Raw genomic sequence first — 18,574 nt, 5'->3', positions numbered from 1 at the left:
AAAACGAATTTCTGTTGTTAAAGTGTAAGTGAACCCACTGTTTCAGCTAGAATTCAAACATACAAGATAAAACAACAATGTGTTTTGGGCTGAGACTGAGTGTTCTAGGAAGGAAGGGGGCGGGTTACGACTCACGTCAACTTTGATAATTGAGTACCGTCGTTGTGTATGAGTGTTATAATCAGCCATGCTGTTGTGTATGAAATGCAACACATACACTGGGGTTATACTGAGCCTAACCATCACTCGGACATCGGAATACACCGTTGCTGAGACGGGAGTTCCACACACACACACACATACACTGCAGCATTGTACAGAGGCCAAACCCTTTCTTGGACACGATCACTTAAAATCAACGGCTACCCAGAACGAGCTTCAAAAATACGCAAACTGAAGACTTGTTCAAACTCGTTTGAGATTTGCTTTTCTGTTCATCACTTCCCTTAAATGTAGATCACACACACAGAGGACTGTGTGTGTGATTTTCTGCATGCTGAAGTGAACAACTTTGGGTTCGCGGCTGCAGATGTTGAAATAGCTGTAAAATACTTTGACTTCTCGACCAATCAGAGATGTTCAGCGCTGCAAGCCCCACTGCCAAAGTACCTGTTTTGGAAAATACTAACTAATTAATTAGGTTATAGAAACTTGCCTGCATCTCCCTGCCATATTACCATGCTATAAATCATGTGATTTAACCTTTCTCAAGATGAATTTTGATATGCTGAATGCACCATGATTCTGTCACAACGCTGTTCTAGTGTTTGTAGAAAAACGCTAGATACATATCACATATCCTGTAGGAGACAAATTATTGTTTGTGCGATGTAGTCCCATATTTATGGTCAATATCGGTTGCTACTTGCTACATGGCATCTATAATCTCTGCCAGCACACAGAGCAAACACAGGCAAACACATACACACACACACTTGGATAAGCCCTGTCAATCAACACCTTTGTGCCCACTGTGACATCAGCATCACTGAGGCCTCTCAGGAGGGGACCAAGCCAAAGCTGTCCTATAATAAGCCCCAGCTCCATGGCAAAGCCTGCAAGAATTGGGGTCATACACTACATTGTCTGTTTGTAATTCAGATTACAGTGAACGACATTTATCCTTGTGGACACGTATAACAGGGTTGCTTTTTGATCCAGGCATCAAGTTCAGCATGTCAGGGATGAGACCAACAAGGTTGTTTGGTGGAAAATGACAGATACATTTTGATGTTGCTAATATTAGTATTATTGGGCTGATATGTTGTTATGGCACACAGATGAGTTGTACTGCAGAGATAACTCCTCTGCCGTGTGCAGAAAGGGTCCGGGAGGGGAAATTGTATGCTTTTCATAGAAATCAAGAAATAAAAGAGACAAGAGACAAGACCTATGACCTACTCCAAGGATTGTCGTTTTTATATTGTTTTTGACACAATCAGAATGTGACACTTACACAGCTGCTTGCTAATAGTATAGTGGCTGTCCAATTCAAGAGACCAAATTCGTTTTTAATGTTAAACAATTACAACTTTGTTAATCAAATCCATGTTCACCGAAGGTCTTTATTTTTCGAGGATGGTGTTGGCAATTGAGTTAGCAGATAAGGTCTAAATTAATAAATTGTGTACGTTTAGACATGGTTAAATTTAGGAATTCGGTTAGACATGGTGAAGTTTAGGGTTAGGGTTATCTTAAATTATTGTAGATATGGTTAAGTTAGGGCATTAGGGTAGTTACGTGTTATGTATCACGTTTTTATTAATTATTCGAGTTACTCATGACATTCCTTCGCCACCGTAGGAAAATAAACTCGCGTCCACAGGGCTTTGTCACCAAAAACTAGGGTCCCAGAAATGCGGTCCTGAAATTGCAGCCTCCTCGACTGCAGGAACATAGTCCTCGACGAGACCGGAAAGAAATGCCATCTGAACTTGCCTCTGTGACTAATTATCTAGCCAGAAACCGCAGGAGCCAGAGGCTGAATATCAATACCTTGTCATCGTTCTCTCCTCTCAATCATTATAACCGAGAAGCCAGTTAATAGGATGTGCCTGTTCATATCTTCAACATCCAAGAGCTCTTTTTTCAATATATCAGCAGTGCCGCAATACGCTTGAATAGCTATCTTATCATCATCGGTCGCTATACTCACAGATCTAGCTACATTTTGGGGACACTAAAATAAACTGATCGTGCCGGAGTTTGCAATAGTAAAGCGAGCATGTAATGATGTGGTTTCTGACTATGTTTCCACTGGGTCCTACGGCTGCCTATTAAATCAGTGTAAAGGCCCATGTCGAGCTGCCCCACATATAGCTGACAAACTGGCCTAGTTAGCAATGGTTAGCAATACAGTTATACACAAAACGACAAAAGAGTGAGTGAATTACGGGCGGACTTTTGGTCGTATGAATATAAATAGGTGACCATAAGTGTATTTCTTAGTTGTTTTTTTTGTATATGGCGAGACGCGTGTGTGGAGGAAAAGGCAGTTTGACCTAGATACCGCTGGCAGGCTGTGCTGAACAGAGCCCAGCCTGGCCGATGTGTGCCACGCCATGTATTGTTTACATTACATGCGACATCATTTTTTGACAGCGAAGGAAAGTATCCACAAAACGAAAGGAACCATACGAATAAATGACACGTGTCTGGTCACTGGGGTTCGTCAGTCCGAACAATGTGTACTGGTTGATAGGGCGTCTTTGCAAACTCACTCACAGGCGAGCATTAGCTTGCTAGTGGTCCTTAGCTTTGGAGACTTGGAATGACGTTAGCTTCGCGGATAGCTGCTGGGGACGCTGGTGTCAGCAGATAGCTTATTAGCTACTGGCCGTTAACGTTACCTGCTTTATTATCGCACGGCCCTTTTATTTGAGGTCTCTGCACAATACATACTAGCCCTTGCAACCGTTCCCCATTTCTCAACCCATGAGACCCATTGTTATTCATTCTGTTTCCTACAACGGCTATAAAGTGCCCTTTCCCTTGTACAAACACGAACACCATTCTCCCGAGTTACTAAGGGAAGTCCACACATATGGCAACAATGTGTCGCCGGGCAGGAGCAGCTCCGGACTCGTTTTCGGCTTACCATTTTTGAAGAACGCCGCTATATCGGCAGCGTCTTTTGACGTCTCGTCTCCTCCTTCCCCCGAGCTCATGGCTGCCAATCTGAACAGGAGCTAAAAATCCCGAGTAGAAGCCCCGTTCTTTCCAGGGTATCAAGCTGTCCAAATCACTCTGGTCTTCCGAAAAGCGCTAGTAAAGGGAAGCGGCCGGCTACGAGGACGTTTACATATCGTTCATGCTATCTGCAAACCTCCATCTTGAGTACGGCCATTAGACTGTTATCGCCGTACTACCAGGGGATCCTTCCTCGGAGTGGAACCGAGGGGAGAGTCACTGTCGGTGGGAGGAGGGGGCAATGGGCCACAGGAGGGGCTGGGTCGCTTTTCGGTGAATCTCCGTAAGCTTTCGGAAACGAGGAAGCAATGGGTGATCACTGATGGGCAAAAGGCTCCACACCTCATCCCGCATATAATCTATCCCTTGTTGCTGTGAATATACTGTATTGTGTCCGTATGCCAATGTCCTGTTGGATAAGGGGATTCAAATAATAGAAATTCAGATGAGTGATTCTTCGGATGAGACGTGTCTGTGTTAATGTTATAATATAAATGTTTAGTTATTTCCGAGATGAAAACTAAATAAAAATAAATTCATCCATTTAATTTAGGTTTTCTCTCTACTCCAACGGTTTGGATATTGTTAACAGCCTTATCTCTCCCACCACCTATCGGCTAAACATGCAAGTGCGTCCAGTAGGAGTTTTTCAAAATGATGCTTCATTTGTGGTGACAGTCTTAATTGTACTTAAGTGCGGCCCTTACCAAAACCAATTGAAACCTAATACATCTAGTATCTGAAGTACAATTAACCCAGTTGAATAGACTTAATGTCAAACCATATTTATATGTGGGGTGAATTTGACTACTGATGAATAAAATGTAGTGTCTCAGGTGGCATGGAGGGAGTGTGCAAGTTGGCTGACTTGGTTTCCACCACTCTGTTTTTGGTATTGTACCTATAATAAGACGAGGAGAATTCAACTCGTGTTTTCTTTTTGGCGTCTCATTAAAAAACTCAGGTTTCTGCCACTTTGGATTTAATCAAAACGTACACCGACCAGAATTTATGTTTAAGCATAAAAAAATATATGAATAATAAACATGTGGCCTATAGAGCATTCGGTTGGTCAAACAACACAGTAGGTCTATACAATTAGCCTACTATTCAAAGAATTATGTGGCCTTAAGGTCGCAATTCAATTGTTTGTCAATGTATGGAGTAGCCTATAGGCATTTTAATTAGATTTCATCTAACAATTGATTTGAAGAACTGTAGAAGAGAACGGTTCAAATCGTTTTGTTTTTTTACCTGTGTTAGATCACAGAATAATCTTTTCGCTTTTATTTAAATTATTTTTCTGTAAATTAAGAAAATTAAGCATTCAAATGTCCAGCAGGTCAAGCCACAAGCTGTCAAGTCATTACTGCCGGCAGCTTCAAGATGGGACAATATGCCTACAACAACTGTGACAATTGACTCCTATGTCATTTTCATCCGAGAGAAAGACTGTGGAGCAGAAAGACCCCCACCCCGGGTCCCCGCACCCTCGGTCCCCCGTTCCCCACACTCGGTCCCCAACCCCGGTCCCCGCAGTCACCACACACACACACACACGCACACACACACGCACGCACACACGCACGCACGCACGCACGCACACACGCACGCACGCACACGCACACACACACACACACACACACACACACACACACACACAAAGTTAAGACATTCAGATCTTCATCATAGTGTCAACCCTTCATAGATGTCTTATAGCCTACTGAAAGTCATGTTGTCTGTACTCTGCAGGCAGGCTGGACTGTCGACGGACCGGATACGAGAGGGCAGTTGGTTTCCTTAGCAACCGTAGACGCCAAACGGGTGACTCGGAGGCCGATCGAAGCCCATCGTGGGACTGAAGAGTCCACTGAAGAGTGTCGTCGACGCTCCAGCTGATAGATGAAGCATTCTTTGTTTTGATGACCTATTCGGTTTACACGATGGATGTATTACTGGAGTCTCAGACCAGGCCTCTCGCCACTCTGTCGGTGTTCAGTTACATCCCACACCGCAGAAAGGAAGACAAACAGGTCACTTTCGTTAACAGTGACTCCAAGGTATCTTTTTATTATTACCTTTGACCACAGGTGATAGTTTTAATAATCCCTGATATGTGTTGTGGGTTGTGCTATAGGTCTGAGAGGGCGTATTGACGCCTGATGACAGCACCGTTATTTTGCTTATGGGTGCATGATATTCTCACTTTGCTCCGTCTTGACTTCAGTCCAAGCTTTAAAGACCCACAATTTGGTTAAATAGTTACTTTTACTGCTGTACTATATTCAATTGTAATGTTATATTATTAATTAATTAATTAATAATATTCCCGCAGGCGCCGGAGCTGTGTTTGTATGACCGTATCGTCCACCAGCCAGAAGGTTACGATAACAAAGTACACCGGGACGACAGAGCGCACCACAAGGGCAGAGGCATGGACATTTATTCAGAGGTATGCATGTGCCTTAATATCTAAAGGTCAGTTGTCTTGTTAATCTCATTGCCCAATTAATCTAAAAGAACATCCATTCCCAAAGACTTGGCACAGGATTTTAATTGAGTCGCTAAATACATTTGCAAAATGTTCCGATTGTTTTTCGGTCTGTGTTACATATTGTGTCCACAAGGGGGCGTACCCCCCTTTTATTTAATGAAACGTCGCAATCAAGGTCAAGTCAACGTGCCGTTATCTCCTCCATAGATCACATAGGCTTATGTAAAAAAAAAAAAAGTAAGGCATACTCATTTAAATAAGCATTTGAAATGGGATTTATCTTCTCACAAAAAAAGAGCATGCTCAATCTCGCATTGATTAGCAGGTGTACAAGAAAAAATAACTGTTGAACTGAATATGTGGTTAAAACAAATGATATGATGCAGATGCAGAACAGACCAGACTAAACGATAACGGATGTGTATGGCTCCATCCTCCTCTTCTCCTAGGAGAGGGCCCGGGTTGTGCCAGTGCGGATGTCCTCTGAGTACGGGCGTCGCCCACCACCCCTGCTTTACGAGCCCGGGAAGCAGTTCGTCCACGTGCTACACATGAAGAAAGAATTCTTCCGGAAGAATGGAATCACCTGGAATGTTGCAGAGGGATACGGAGATGTGGTCCCTGTTTAAAGAACAGTGACGAGAGCACTAAAAGTATTATTGTGTGTCAGTGTTGTGGTATATTGACGGTAAGGGAAATAAGGGTTTCCATGGGTGATATCAAATAAATTGTGTGGAAAAGCTCAGTATGCTTTCGCAGTTTTGGGTTAGAGTTAGAACAAGGAACAATTGAACAATTTCCATTAATCCTGGGTCATTTAAACTTTACTGATTAAGAAATAGGTCAGTAGGTTAACAAAGCCTATAAATTGTCTGTAGTACATGTGTTTTAGTTTGTATCAGGTACTTCAATCTATAATCCGTTACTGGAAAGGAAAAGTAGGCCTAAAAAGTCCAACTATGTATCAATAAAAAAATGAGATTGAAGGAAGCTGGGCGATGATCTGTTCACAAAAGCTGAGTCAAAAGTACGGAGCTTCAAGGATTCTTTACTGATCCAAGCCAAAACCAATATAAACAGCCTTTATTTTCATAAAGTCTTTATATCTATTCTACCTTTATGTGTAATTCCAGGAACACCTTGAACTGTATTATATTGTTATGCTAACATTATGTCACAAAATGATTAGTTTTAAAGGGAATAATTACAAATTCATGAAAAACATACATCAAATTGATTGAAATAGTTATTGGTGTAATTTTGCGTTACTCTTGTTTTCATAAGATGAACAAAGACTCAATGAACAAAGAAAATAGCAACTTATTTACAAATATTTAATGCATGACAAAACAACAGCAGTGAAAATGTACTAACATTGCAGTAGCTGTTGGTCTCTCCTGCTAAACTCCAATCTCCACGGCTAGAATTACATATTCACCCTCCACACCGGATAATGCTGGCTTTGAATGCGAAACACTGAATATTGCGTTGCCCATTTAGAGGTAAATCCACCAGATGGAAGGGCCACAGGGCCACCCACACTGCACAACGCTAGAGCAGTAGGGCTCTGGAGCTCTGCAGGCACCCCACGCCCTTTTCACACACCACCCTACAGGTGGTGTGATGGGCCACACCAAACACACACACTAACACACACACACACACACACACGCTCACACACACACACACACACACAAAAGCAAAGCGATGTCCTCCAGGCAGATCAACTGGCCTATGGTTCCTCTTTGCTTCAGCTTTTTGTTTTTCAGCAAAAAGTGGATGATCTAAAACAGTTTGTCTGCCCACAGTACCGCTGAGTTCTAAGTACAATCGCTGCAAATGCTAAAAATCACCTGTTTGTGAGTGAGCAATGACCCTTTTAAGTGTGCAAACAAATATGTTTGTGTACGTGTGAGTGTGTGTGTGTGAGTTTGTGTGTGTGTGTGTGTGTTTGTGAGTGACTGTGTGTGTGTGTGTGTGTGTGTGTGTGTGTGTGTGTGTGTTTGTGAGTGACTGTGTGTGGGGGGGTTTGTACATGTTTGAGTGAGTGACTGTGTGTGTGTGTGTGTGTGTGTGTGTGTGTTTGTGAGTGAGTGTGTGGGGGGGTTTGTACATGTTTGAGTGAGTGAGTGTGTGTTGGTTTGTATGTTTTTGAGTGTGTGTGTGTGTGTGTTTGAGTGCGCGTGTGCGTGTGTGCGTGTGCGTGTGCGTGTGTGCGCGTGTGTGTGTGTGTGTGTGTGTGATGCATTCAAGGCATCACGGTCCCTTGCGACAGCGAGCGGCTCATCTCGCTGTGAACAAAGTAGGTCTTCAGCTCGCCCTTCCCCTTCACGCTGATGACTCCCCGACAGGAACACACGTACCCCAGCGCACCCAGGGCCCGGCTCGTCTCCTCCGTCACCTGCCGTCGGGGTTACCATGGCGACCGCGAGTGGCCATCGAGTAGCCCAGGTGACCAAAAAAAGAGGGTGCAAGTTAGACCGGATCCAGTCCGGCACCACGACAGCGGGGGTTAGGCCTGGTGTGTGAGGTGTCCCACCCACCTGGATCTTCCCGAGCACGCCAGTGGTCTCCATCCTGCTGGCCACGTTCACACTGTTCCCCCAGATGTCGTACTGGGGCTTCTGGGCCCCGATGACCCCGGCGATCAGCGGCCCGTGGTTGATCCCTGCCAGAGAGGAAACGACTGCACCGGTCAATGACAATGTAACATCACACCACGGACACTTAAAGCAACGGGTGAAAAAACGTTCCGTCCCCCACCGACTCGGAGGCGGAAGTCGTTGAACGAGTGTCTGTTGATGAGATCCAGCTTTCCAACCAGGGCGAAGGCGAACTCCACCATGGTGCCGATGTGTGTGTACTGCCGGTCGTGTTCCTGATCGGGACCAAACAACAGCAACATGTGGACAATTGTTTACTTGACAAAAATAAAAACATCCAATTTCTCATCTCAATGTACAGTTGCAGATGTAACTCAGCATGTGTGTTGTATATGGCTATTATTATTCTGGTCAGGCACTATTATTCCGCAACGTATCCTACTGCCTGTTTATGTGGTATGAATGACACTTCGCTCAACTACAGAGGGAAGACATTCTCCCAGGTTTTTGTTGCAACGAAACAAGAGGTTTTGTTAGCCGTTCTCGCTGCCGCTAAACAATTAACTTGCTTTCAGAAATGCTCAGAGGTTTGGTAGTGGGGCCAGATCTCTGATGGTCTGGGAATGGGAGACTAGTGGTATATCAGCCTGCACCACGGTTTCTACATTAGGTCCCACTGTCACACCACTGTCACGGTTGTTTTATATTGCAGCGTGTTGATATGTATGTTGAATAATACTAGTTAAGCGTAAGCTTAACTAGTATTCTTAACTAGACTATTGCATGTACTTAACTAGACTAATGCATGAGTACTAAAGCCTGGTGTGTTTAGTGTTTAAATATAGTAACACAAATCATTATTTGTATACTTCTTGTTCTGGCTTACAGAAACCACTTGTCGTTATTCAAGCATACAGTGTGTGTGTGTGTGTGTGTGTGTGTGTGTGTGTGTGTGTGTGTGTGTGTGTGTGTGTGTGTGTGTGTGTGTGTGTGTGTGTGTGTGTGTGTGTGTGTGTGTGTGTGTGTGTGCGTGCGCGTGCGCGTGCATGAGTGCGTGTGCATGCCTGTGTGTTCTCTGGGCCAGGCATAGCGTTGAGACCAGTGGCAGCCATGTAGGTACTTCCAATGGTCTTGATCTTCTCCACGCCACTAAACTTTGGCTTGGATAGCAGCTGGTATAAAAAGCAGTCGATACCAATATCACTTTGTGAAATTCATTGTCAGCAAAATTCTACAAACATTTTCGGCAAACAAGGGAAATTATAATGTTTGCTTTCTGGTATTAAGAAGAGGCCTTTCACCTCATCAAAGTCAGCGATGATCTCGTTGAGGAGACGCAGGCACTCCAGCCCCTCCTTGTTGACGTCAGACTCTGTGTAGAACTCCTTGAAGTCCGGGATGGAGGCGAACATCACGCACACTGATTGGTACGACTGGTGATACAGGTCCTGATAAGGATACATACTGCAGCATTATGGATGTGATACTATATCATAAAATCCCTGCTTGATGGCTTGACACAAACTGGATTCTTATCTTTACAAGGAATTACTGTGGAGAAACCTTGGAAATTGAGTTAGATGTAGGATGTAGAGTTGCAAAGTGAGAAAACATTTGATCCATAGTGACTTACATTGAACACAGATACAATTAGGTTAAGAGGCAAGTTAAGGTAAGGGGGCATCGAGATCTAGGAATCCTACCAGTAGGCAGTGGACACTGGGCATGAACCTGGTACATACATTACAGCCACCACACTATACTTTATTGAATTAATGCTGGTATACATTATATTATTACATTACATGGAAAGTCGATTGTATGTTGGGGACAATAACCGGCCGGTCTAACCTCGTTCTTCCAGTTGCGTGCAAGGAAGTGCTCGGCCACGTGGGCGGGCAGAACGTTCTCCAGCAGCACGCGGTTCAGGTTCTCCATCGTCTCAATCTCCTCGCACTCACGCTTGAACTTGTCCCTCCACAGGAAGTCCAACCGACAGTAGTATTCATTCTGTTAGAGAGAGCGAGAGAGAGAGAGAGAGAGAGAGAGAGAGAGAGAGAGAGAGAGAGAGCGAGAGAGAGAGAGAGAGAGAGACAGACAGACAGACAGACAGACAGACAGACAGACAGACAGACAGACAGACAGACAGACAGACAGACAGACAGACAGACAGAGAGAGAGAGAGAAAAAAGGGGGAAGGAGCGAGAGAGAGGGAAGGAGAAACAGACAGACAGACAGACAGACAGACAGACAGACAGACAGACAGACAGACAGACAGACAGACAGACAGACAGACAGACAGACAGACAGACAGACAGACAGACAGAGAGAGAGAGAGAGAAAGAGAGACAGAGATAGAGACAGAGACAGAGAGATAGGGAGAGAGAGAGACCTCGTCATTTTCACCGAGCGTCGTGCCCGGAGCCTCAGCAGCACATAACAATTAATTTGTCACTTTAGGATAGATAAGCATTATACCCAGCTGCTCCTTTAGCGACCTCTGCGCAATCTCTTGCAAATTAGCATGGCTGTATGATACAATGGGTTCTTCTTCCCTCTTCTCTTATAATCATTCTCTCACCACAAGCCTACCGTGTGTCTGGGAACGGCATAAACAATCGAAACTCAAGGAGGCATGATTGGTATTAAAAACAACATCCCTTTTAAAATATGTGAGGAGGAAACAGAGAGTGGGCCGCTCTGCTTTGCATGAACTATGAGTTATTCATGCTCGGGGGTCCCTCTGCAACGCATCGGCACATGGAAGGATACCCGTCAAGGTTCCACCCCGCGAGAAAAAGCATGCGTGTGTGTGCCCTTGGGTGTGTGTGTGGGTGGATGTCGGCCTGTTTGCGTGCACGTCGACTGTTCTGTTTCCTAGTCTCAGGTGAGATTCACAGCATGTTATGTCTATGTTTGTTGTGTAGGGGGAATGGGTTAACCTAGCAATTATTATTGCTTGGCACTTGGTTCTATGAACATCCTTACTGTACCGACAGTGATATTTCGTTGTTTCTCATTCTTCTGACCAATGTACTTATTGTAAGTCGCTTTGGATAGAAGCGTCTAAACGTAAATGTATGTAACATAGATGATATGCACTCGCTAGGTGTCATCCAGCAGGTTTATATAGAGTATGTACCCTTTTATAGAGGTGGGCAACAGACTACAAATGAATGAGAAATTGGAGGCAGACAGCCAATACTGAAAGAATATTTACATCTTTGCGTGTGTGTGTGTGTGTGTGTGTGTGTGTGTGTGTGTGTGTGTGTGTGTGTGTGTGTGTGTGTGTGTGTGTGTGTGTGTGTGTGTGTGTGTGTGTGTGTGTGTGTGTGTGTGTGTGTGTGTGTGTGTAGGAGGCGGGGGGGGTGGGGGGGGTGGTATATCTTGTTGCTGTTTGAGTTGGACGTATAACGTCCACCAGGACTGTGAATAAGTAGGTTAGGGGAGGGGAGCTAACTCAGAAACAGGCTGACAGTGCTGAGAAGAGGCCCAAACTGGTCTAAGCTGGTTTCAGGAGCCAGAAGTTGGGGTTTACCACTCAAGCCACAACATCCTACTTAGCGTACTTAGACATATAGCGGTTACAATTAATCAGTGCAAAGATTTTCGCAGATTAGAAAAAAAGGAGCAAATGATCACTAAAAAAAAGCAGGCCATGACTATCTGTGTTAGGCTTTCCATCCGATAAATTCTGCTTGCGGCTTTATTTATTGAGCATAATTGTTATTATTGTATCTGTTCTAGTAGCTGACATTTTCTCCTTCATGTTTTGGTCGATGGGGGTGAAACTTAAATCTTGCTAAAAAAACTAGGACGGATAATTCAGAAAACTTGCGGTTCATCCTGTAATTAAAACCATCATTATCTCCCTCATTTAAATTTAGTAGTTTAATGTAAACCTATAAATGATGGAAGCTACTGTGATGCCTCTGTTGAATCGATATCAAACACATTGACATTATTTTAATCCAACCATTGAATATCCTCCAAATGTAACATCCCATAATACCCCAACACCGCCCAAAAGAACCGCCGTCATGGAGGCAAGGGACACAAGTTCAAAGCAACAGAATGTGTGTGTGAGTGTGTGTTGGTGCTGACAGCGACCCAGAATCTACAGGCACTTGGGGGATTGACTTGACCTGCTGGAAAGCCTACTTTCCATGGAGCAGGTCAGAAGAGCTCCAAACATCTGCTGCTGATGGATGAGGCCCCATAAGGGATGTGCACACACACACACACACACACACACACACACATTTTTTTTCCACACGTCCATCAACACGCTCACTGCTATGTGATTGGCTACAGACCTGCCGGGCCAAAACCAGAAGAGTGATGAAGAAGATGAAGAGCGACACCGAGCCCATTGTCTTCAGATCCTTCAGAACCCCTGGCCTTCAGAGAGAGAGGACACACACACACAGAGCGGACACACACACACACACACACACACACACACACACACACACACACACACACACACACACACACACACACACACACACACACACACACACACACACACACACACGGAGAGAGGACACATACACAAACACGGAGAGTGGACAACCACACACACACACAAACACGGAGAGAGGACACACACACACACACACACAAAGAGAAGACAGACACATAGACACACAAACAAGGAGATAGGATGAACACAAACATACAACCACACACACACAAACACGGAGAGAGGATACACACACACACACACACACACACACAAACAGGGAGAGAGGACACACACACATACACACAAACATTACCACATGCCGCACATTACATTGGACACAGCAACTGAGCGGCTTTTCACTGCTGGACCACCAGCTGGACCACCACATACCTATAATCTATGGGTTTAATATATATAATTATCTGTAGTTTCAATATTGTAAGATGACCTGGACACCTAATTCACAAATTTATGGATGCATGATATGTAAATAATGTAGGGATTCACATACTTGGCATAGTCCGGGAAAATAGTTTTTAGCAAGAGAGCTATAGAAACAGAGGTCGAGCTAGTGATACAAAGTAGAAAGATGTGTACATACTAGTGGTGGGCCGTTATCGGCGTTAACGCTCGCGTTAACGCGAGACTCTTTATCGGCGATAAAAAAAAATATCGCCGTTAATCTATTCTCAAAGTTGGGTGAAAAACTTGGCGAATTGCACTAGGGGGCGAGAATGAGTCAGACTTCGAACCTGTGTATGCCTACTGTGAAATCACCACATCAAACGTGACGTGCTGACGACATGGAAGCCGCCGTGTTTGCTAAACGGAAAATTTATTTTTAAGAAGCTTCCCAATGGAAACCTTGACAAAACCAAGGTTGTTTGCACCTGTAGGAGTTCTTCCAGTCTGAAGTACCATCTGAACGCAAAGCATCCCTTAGCTAATGCGGAACATGCCGGGCCAAGCACTGCTGTAGCGCCGGCGAAGAGTAGTGCTCGTCAAACTACTATGTTTGAGTACAACCGAGGCAAGCCCGTCAGCACAGCTCTATCAGAAAAGCTAACTAAGCTCCTCGCTCAGTGGATTGCCACCAGCTGCCGGCCCATCAGCGTGGTTGAAGATGATGGGCTCGAGCTTGTTCTCCAGGCGGCCACAGGTGACCCATCATACAAACTACCTGCGAGGCGAACTATCATGAGAAGAATACATGACCAGCACGCCGCATAGAAAGCCGCAAAAGATGAGAACCTGGTAGAGGCGACGTGTGTAGCACTGACTGGGGACCATTGGACATCTGTCAAGAATGAAAACTACCTCGGCGTTACTGTACACCTCATCGATGCCAGCTGGGAACTTATCTCCTTCGCTCTAGGTAGGCTACGTTATTTAATTTTAACAGTGTTACTACTACTTGGAAATTGTACTGAGCTAAGCTATCAGTTACTCTACCGTAAATAAAGCTTCACTACACAAAAGCTACCACCCAGTCAAATGTAGGCGAACAAGCCAAGTTACACAGCAAAAGTAGTTCATTCAATTTCAACATACATGTTTAAGTTGAACCAAATTTCAAGCAAATGTGTGTTCAAATTTTGATTGAATCTGTGATTAATAAGGTGTGTGTGTGTGTGTGTGTGTGTGTGTGTGTGTGTGTGTGTGTGTGTGTGTGTGTGTGTGTGTGTGTGTGTGTGTGTGTGTGTGTGTGTGTGTGTGTGTGTGTGTGTGTGTGTGTGTGCCTGTTCTATTTGTGGGCCTGTTCTATTTGGGTATTTGTGTGTGTGTGTGTGTACCCATGTGTGTGGACGCAATGTGTGTGTGTGTGTGTGTGTGTACCCAGCGTGTGTGTGGACGCAATGTGTGTGTGTGGACGCAGTGTGTTAAATTCATGTTTAACTGAATAAACAGTTCATAAACACAAGTGCATCTTATTGAACATTATTTATTTTCATCACCAATTATAGTAGAACAGCTTTCTCTAGCAGTTTGTGATGCATTTTGGAAACAGGAGATGAGCCCCTGGTCTAATTATTTAGGTAGCACACATATATTATGAATGCCTTCGGCAGAATTCAAATGAGCCATTTTAATCTAGATTAATCTAGATTAATTTCAAGATTAATCTAGATTAATCTAGATTAAAAAAATTAATCTATGCCCACCTCTAGTACATACACACACATATATATACACACAGTATATACGTAGAGAGAGAGAGAGAGAGAGAGAGAGAGAGAGAGAGAGAGAGAGAGAGAGAGAGAGAGAGAGAGAGAGAGAGAGAGAGAGAGAGAGAGAGAGAGAGAGAGAGAGAGAGAGAGAGAGAGAGAGAGAGATTAAAAGTTCAAAAAGCTTTACTGGTCCAACATGTTGCCATGTTAGAAAATTGTTATGTGTGTGTATTGCCTTGGGTATGAAGGGTTTTGTATCGAGAGATTTTTTGGCCAGAGGCACTCTGTATCTTCTGCCTGATAGAAGCAGCTCAATACAGCCGTGGAGGGGGTGGGAGGGATCCAGGATAATGGAATTGGTCTTCCTTTCCACTGCCTGATACACACACTCCTATAAGAAACTCTGAAAGCTGTTTTTGCGAGAGAGAGAGAGAGAGAGAGAGAGAGAGAGAGAGAGAGAGAGAGAGAGAGAGAGAGAGAGAGAGAGAGAGAGAGAGAGAGAGAGAGAGAGAGAGACAGAGAGATACAGAGAGATACAGAGATACAGAGAGAGAGAGAGAGAGAGAGAGAGATACAGAGATACAGAGAGAGAGATACAGAGAAAGGGAGATGGATAGATAAGTCATATGCTGGTGATTTAAATGGGATTTCTGCTGGCTTCTTTGGTTGTTGAGTTCAGAAAGCTAGAGATCAGGTTCACTACCATGCTAAATTACATTTCTGGTATTAGAGTGTGTATGTATGTGTGTGTTCTCCCAAGAGTTTCTTATAGGAGTGTGTGTGTGTATTTGTGTGTGTAGCGTTCCTTCTGACCACAGACTGGCTGAGTGCCTGTTACGCAACTACTTTTCTTTTGGTGCTTGTTTGAGTGTGTCTTGTGTGTACATCTTTTACGTGTGTATGTTGGGGTCTTGGTAGGTATGTGTATGTGTGTGTTTTGTGTGTCAATACACTTTTGTAGGGGGTTTGTAGTTTTTTTTTTAAGGTTTGTGTTTGTGTTTTGTGTGTCTGTGTTTTTTGTGTGTGTTTTTGTAGGTGCGTTTGTTCAGATGTCACTATATCCAGTGTCTATGTGTGCAAGGGTGCATGTTTGTGTGCGCGTGCATGTGTGTGTGTGTTCAGACATCTGCTCTGATCATACATGTGTTTGTGTGATTTTACAATGTTAGTGTGTGTGTGTGTGTGTGTGTGTGTGTGAGAGTGTGTGTAGTTTTACAATGTCTGTGTGTGTGTGTGTGTGTGCGTGAGTGTGTGTAGTTTTACAATGTCTGTGTATGTGTGTGTGTGTGTGTGTGTGTGTGTGTGTGTGTGTGTGTGTGTGTGTGTGTGTGTGTGTGTGTGTGTGTGTGTGTGTGTAGTTTTACAATGTGTGTGTGTGTGTGTGTGTGTGTGTGTGTGTGTGTGTGTGTGTGTGTGTGTGTGTGTGTGTGTGTGTGTGTGTGTGTGTGTGTGTGTGTGTGTGTGTGTGTGTGTGTGTGTGTGTGTGTGTGTGTGTGAGTGTGTGTGTAGTTTTACAATGTGTGTGTGTTTGTGTGTGTACCTATCCAGGGGCTCCATGTGGTACAGCGCTGTGTTGTAGCCGTCCAGCAGCGGGGCGTGCGTCTGGAGGATAATGACATTGTATATCACCACGGCAACCAGCATCACCACCATCTTCAACTCGTAGTTGATCCTCAGGAACACAGAACATGACACCAGCCCCAGGATACAGCAGTAGATAAAGTACTGGAGAGAGAGACATAGTGGGACATAAGGATAATGGAGAGAGATAGAGGGAGATAGGTTAAAGTAGAGAGAGATAGAGGGAGATAGGTTAAAGGAGAGAGAGATAGAGGGAGATAAGTTAAAGGAGAGAGAGATAGAGGGAGATAGGTTAAAGGAGAGAGAGATAGAGGGAGATAGGTTAAAGGAGAGAGAGATAGAGGGAGATAGGTTAAAGTAGAGAGAGATAGAGGGAGATAGGTTAAAGGAGAGAGAGATAGAGGGAGATAGGTTAAAGGAGAGAGAGATAGAGCGAGATAGGTTAAAGGAGAGAGAGATAGAGGGAGATAGGTTAAAGGAGAGAGAGATAGAGGGAGATAGGTTAAAGGAGAGAGTGATAGAGGGAGATAGGTTAAAGGAGAGAGAGATAGAGGGAGATAGGTTAAAGGAGAGAGAGATAGAGGGAGATAGGTTAAAGGAGAGAGAGATAGAGGGAGATAGGTTAAAGGAGAGAGAGATAGAGCGAGATAGGTTAAAGGAGAGAGTGATAGAGGGAGATAGGTTAAAGGAGAGAGAGATAGAGCGAGATAGGTTAAAGGAGAGAGAGATAGAGGGAGATAAGGATAAAGGAGAGAGAGATAGAGGGTGATAGGTTAAAGGAGAGAGAGATAGAGGGAGATAGGTTAAAGGAGAGAGAGATAGAGGGAGATAGGTTAAAGTAGAGAGAGATAGCGGGAGATAGGTTAAAGGAGAGAGAGAGAGAGGGAGATAGGTTAAAGGAGAGAGAGACAGAGGGAGATAGGTTAAAGGAGAGAGAGATAGAGAGATAAGGATAAAGGAGAGAGAGATAGAGAGAGATAAGGATAAAGGAGAGAGATAGAGGGAGATAGGTTAAAGGAGAGAGGGATAGAGGGAGATAGGTTAAAGGAGAGAGAGATAGAGAGAGATAAGGATAAAGGAGAGAGATAGAGGGAGATAGGTTAAAGGAGAGATAGATAGAGGGAGATAGGTTAAAGGAGAGAGTGAAAGAGGGAGATAAGGATAAAGGGGAGAGAGATAGAGGGAGATAGGTTCAAGGAGAGAGAGATAGAGGGAGATAAGGATAAAGGAGAGAGATAGAGGGAGATAGGTTAAAGGAGAGAGAGATAGAGGGAGATAGGTTAAAGGAGAGAGAGATAGAGGGAGATAGGTTAAAGGAGAGAGAGAGAGAGAGGGAGATAAGGGCACAGGATACATTTTGTGCATGCAGTCAAACACGTCTTAAAAGCAATATTTCGAATGAGGCAGAGGTTATTCAGACGGAATCCAAGTGTGGTTAGTTCTGATAGCAAATTAGTTAAAATCACCCTAATATTGCCATAGAAAAAATTAATTGTCCACCATCCCTTCAATTCCCAATATACGAACGCTTACTGGCACAAGCCGAATTTGGACAAACTCAGTTGTATGTTGAGCCCTTAAAGGCTGATTATAGTTCCAAGTTCACACAACGCAATGACCACGCAGACACTTCGACGCAGTTGTGAAACTTTATGGTGCTGCGCCGGGTTTTAGTAAGCGGACCAATCACAGACCTTGCTGCAGTGTCGCCTCGACGGAAGGTTACAATTTTTGGGAGGCGCACGTCCGGCCCTTGCGGTGGACGCAAGGAGGGTCAGCAAGGACGTAAGGGATCCGTAGCCCCCTTGCGTTGCGTAAACGTGGGACCATAATTTGCCCTTTAACCCCCTTGATGTAGACACATGTGCACGTCAGCGGTATCACTCACAGGCAGATAGAACTTGGGGTCCCCCTCGTTGTGTTCTGGGCCTTGGGACTGGCTGGCATTGGTGAGATTCACAGACATGGATGGCATCTGCATTTGGTCTTCCAAGAAGAACTGGCCAGTGTTGATGGAAGGGGGGGGGTGGAGGGATAAAGAACAAACACCGTCTGACTCGGATTCATATTT

The 18,574-nt window shown here is 44.3% G+C and overlaps 4 protein-coding genes across 7 annotated transcripts in view; 2 read left to right on the top strand and 2 right to left on the bottom strand.

Moving 5' to 3' along the window:
• Positions 1-3,560, bottom strand: part of trioa (trio Rho guanine nucleotide exchange factor a) — a 77,799-nt gene extending 74,239 nt beyond the window's left edge. For 3 of the 4 annotated variants that reach the window (XM_060042963.1, XM_060042964.1, XM_060042965.1), the window contains exon 1: positions 3,098-3,559. In XM_060042963.1, coding sequence (XP_059898946.1) covers positions 3,098-3,167 — 70 coding nt within the window. In that variant the 5' untranslated portion in view covers positions 3,168-3,559. Of the gene's footprint in view, positions 1-3,097 lie in introns of all 4 variants that reach the window. The other variant, XM_060042962.1, reaches the window with a different exon arrangement.
• Positions 1-18,574, top strand: part of jkamp (jnk1/mapk8 associated membrane protein) — a 230,892-nt gene that overhangs the window by 18,765 nt on the left and 193,553 nt on the right. The window lies entirely within an intron of this gene.
• On the top strand, positions 4,950-6,797 carry cfap90 (cilia and flagella associated protein 90). Its single transcript, XM_060043286.1, has 3 exons — positions 4,950-5,249; positions 5,525-5,641; positions 6,133-6,797. The coding sequence occupies exons 1-3, from the start codon at positions 5,112-5,114 to the stop codon at positions 6,310-6,312; spliced, it is 435 nt and encodes a 144-aa protein (XP_059899269.1). The 5' UTR covers positions 4,950-5,111; the 3' UTR covers positions 6,313-6,797.
• Positions 7,004-18,574, bottom strand: part of adcy2b (adenylate cyclase 2b (brain)) — a 31,110-nt gene continuing 19,539 nt past the window's right edge. Inside the window, exons 16-24 of the mRNA XM_060043284.1 lie at positions 18,392-18,502; positions 16,463-16,524; positions 12,603-12,687; positions 10,138-10,296; positions 9,588-9,734; positions 9,351-9,458; positions 8,447-8,561; positions 8,227-8,369; positions 7,004-8,084 (exon numbers count right to left, since the gene is read on the bottom strand). Of these exons, the coding sequence (XP_059899267.1) occupies positions 7,932-8,084; positions 8,227-8,369; positions 8,447-8,561; positions 9,351-9,458; positions 9,588-9,734; positions 10,138-10,296; positions 12,603-12,687; positions 16,463-16,524; positions 18,392-18,502 (1,083 nt within the window). The 3' untranslated portion in view covers positions 7,004-7,931. The remainder of the gene's footprint in view (positions 8,085-8,226; positions 8,370-8,446; positions 8,562-9,350; positions 9,459-9,587; positions 9,735-10,137; positions 10,297-12,602; positions 12,688-16,462; positions 16,525-18,391; positions 18,503-18,574) is intronic.

This window comes from Gadus macrocephalus, chromosome 22 (genome assembly GCF_031168955.1).
Source record: "Gadus macrocephalus chromosome 22, ASM3116895v1".
In the NCBI taxonomy this organism is placed as follows: Eukaryota; Metazoa; Chordata; class Actinopteri; order Gadiformes; family Gadidae; genus Gadus; species Gadus macrocephalus.
Note: the sequence above shows the minus strand (reverse complement) of the source record. Positions and strands in the feature narration are given on the sequence as shown.

Bases quoted from the DNA above. Each gene is read 5' to 3' on its own strand.
- cfap90 (XM_060043286.1), top strand. From the start codon at position 5,112: ATGACCTATTCGGTTTACACGATGGATGTATTACTGGAGTCTCAGACC. The intron at 5,250-5,524 runs GTATCTTTTTAT...ATATTCCCGCAG, and splicing joins TCGTTAACAGTGACTCCAAG to GCGCCGGAGCTGTGTTTGTA. The intron at 5,642-6,132 runs GTATGCATGTGC...CTCTTCTCCTAG, and splicing joins GCATGGACATTTATTCAGAG to GAGAGGGCCCGGGTTGTGCC.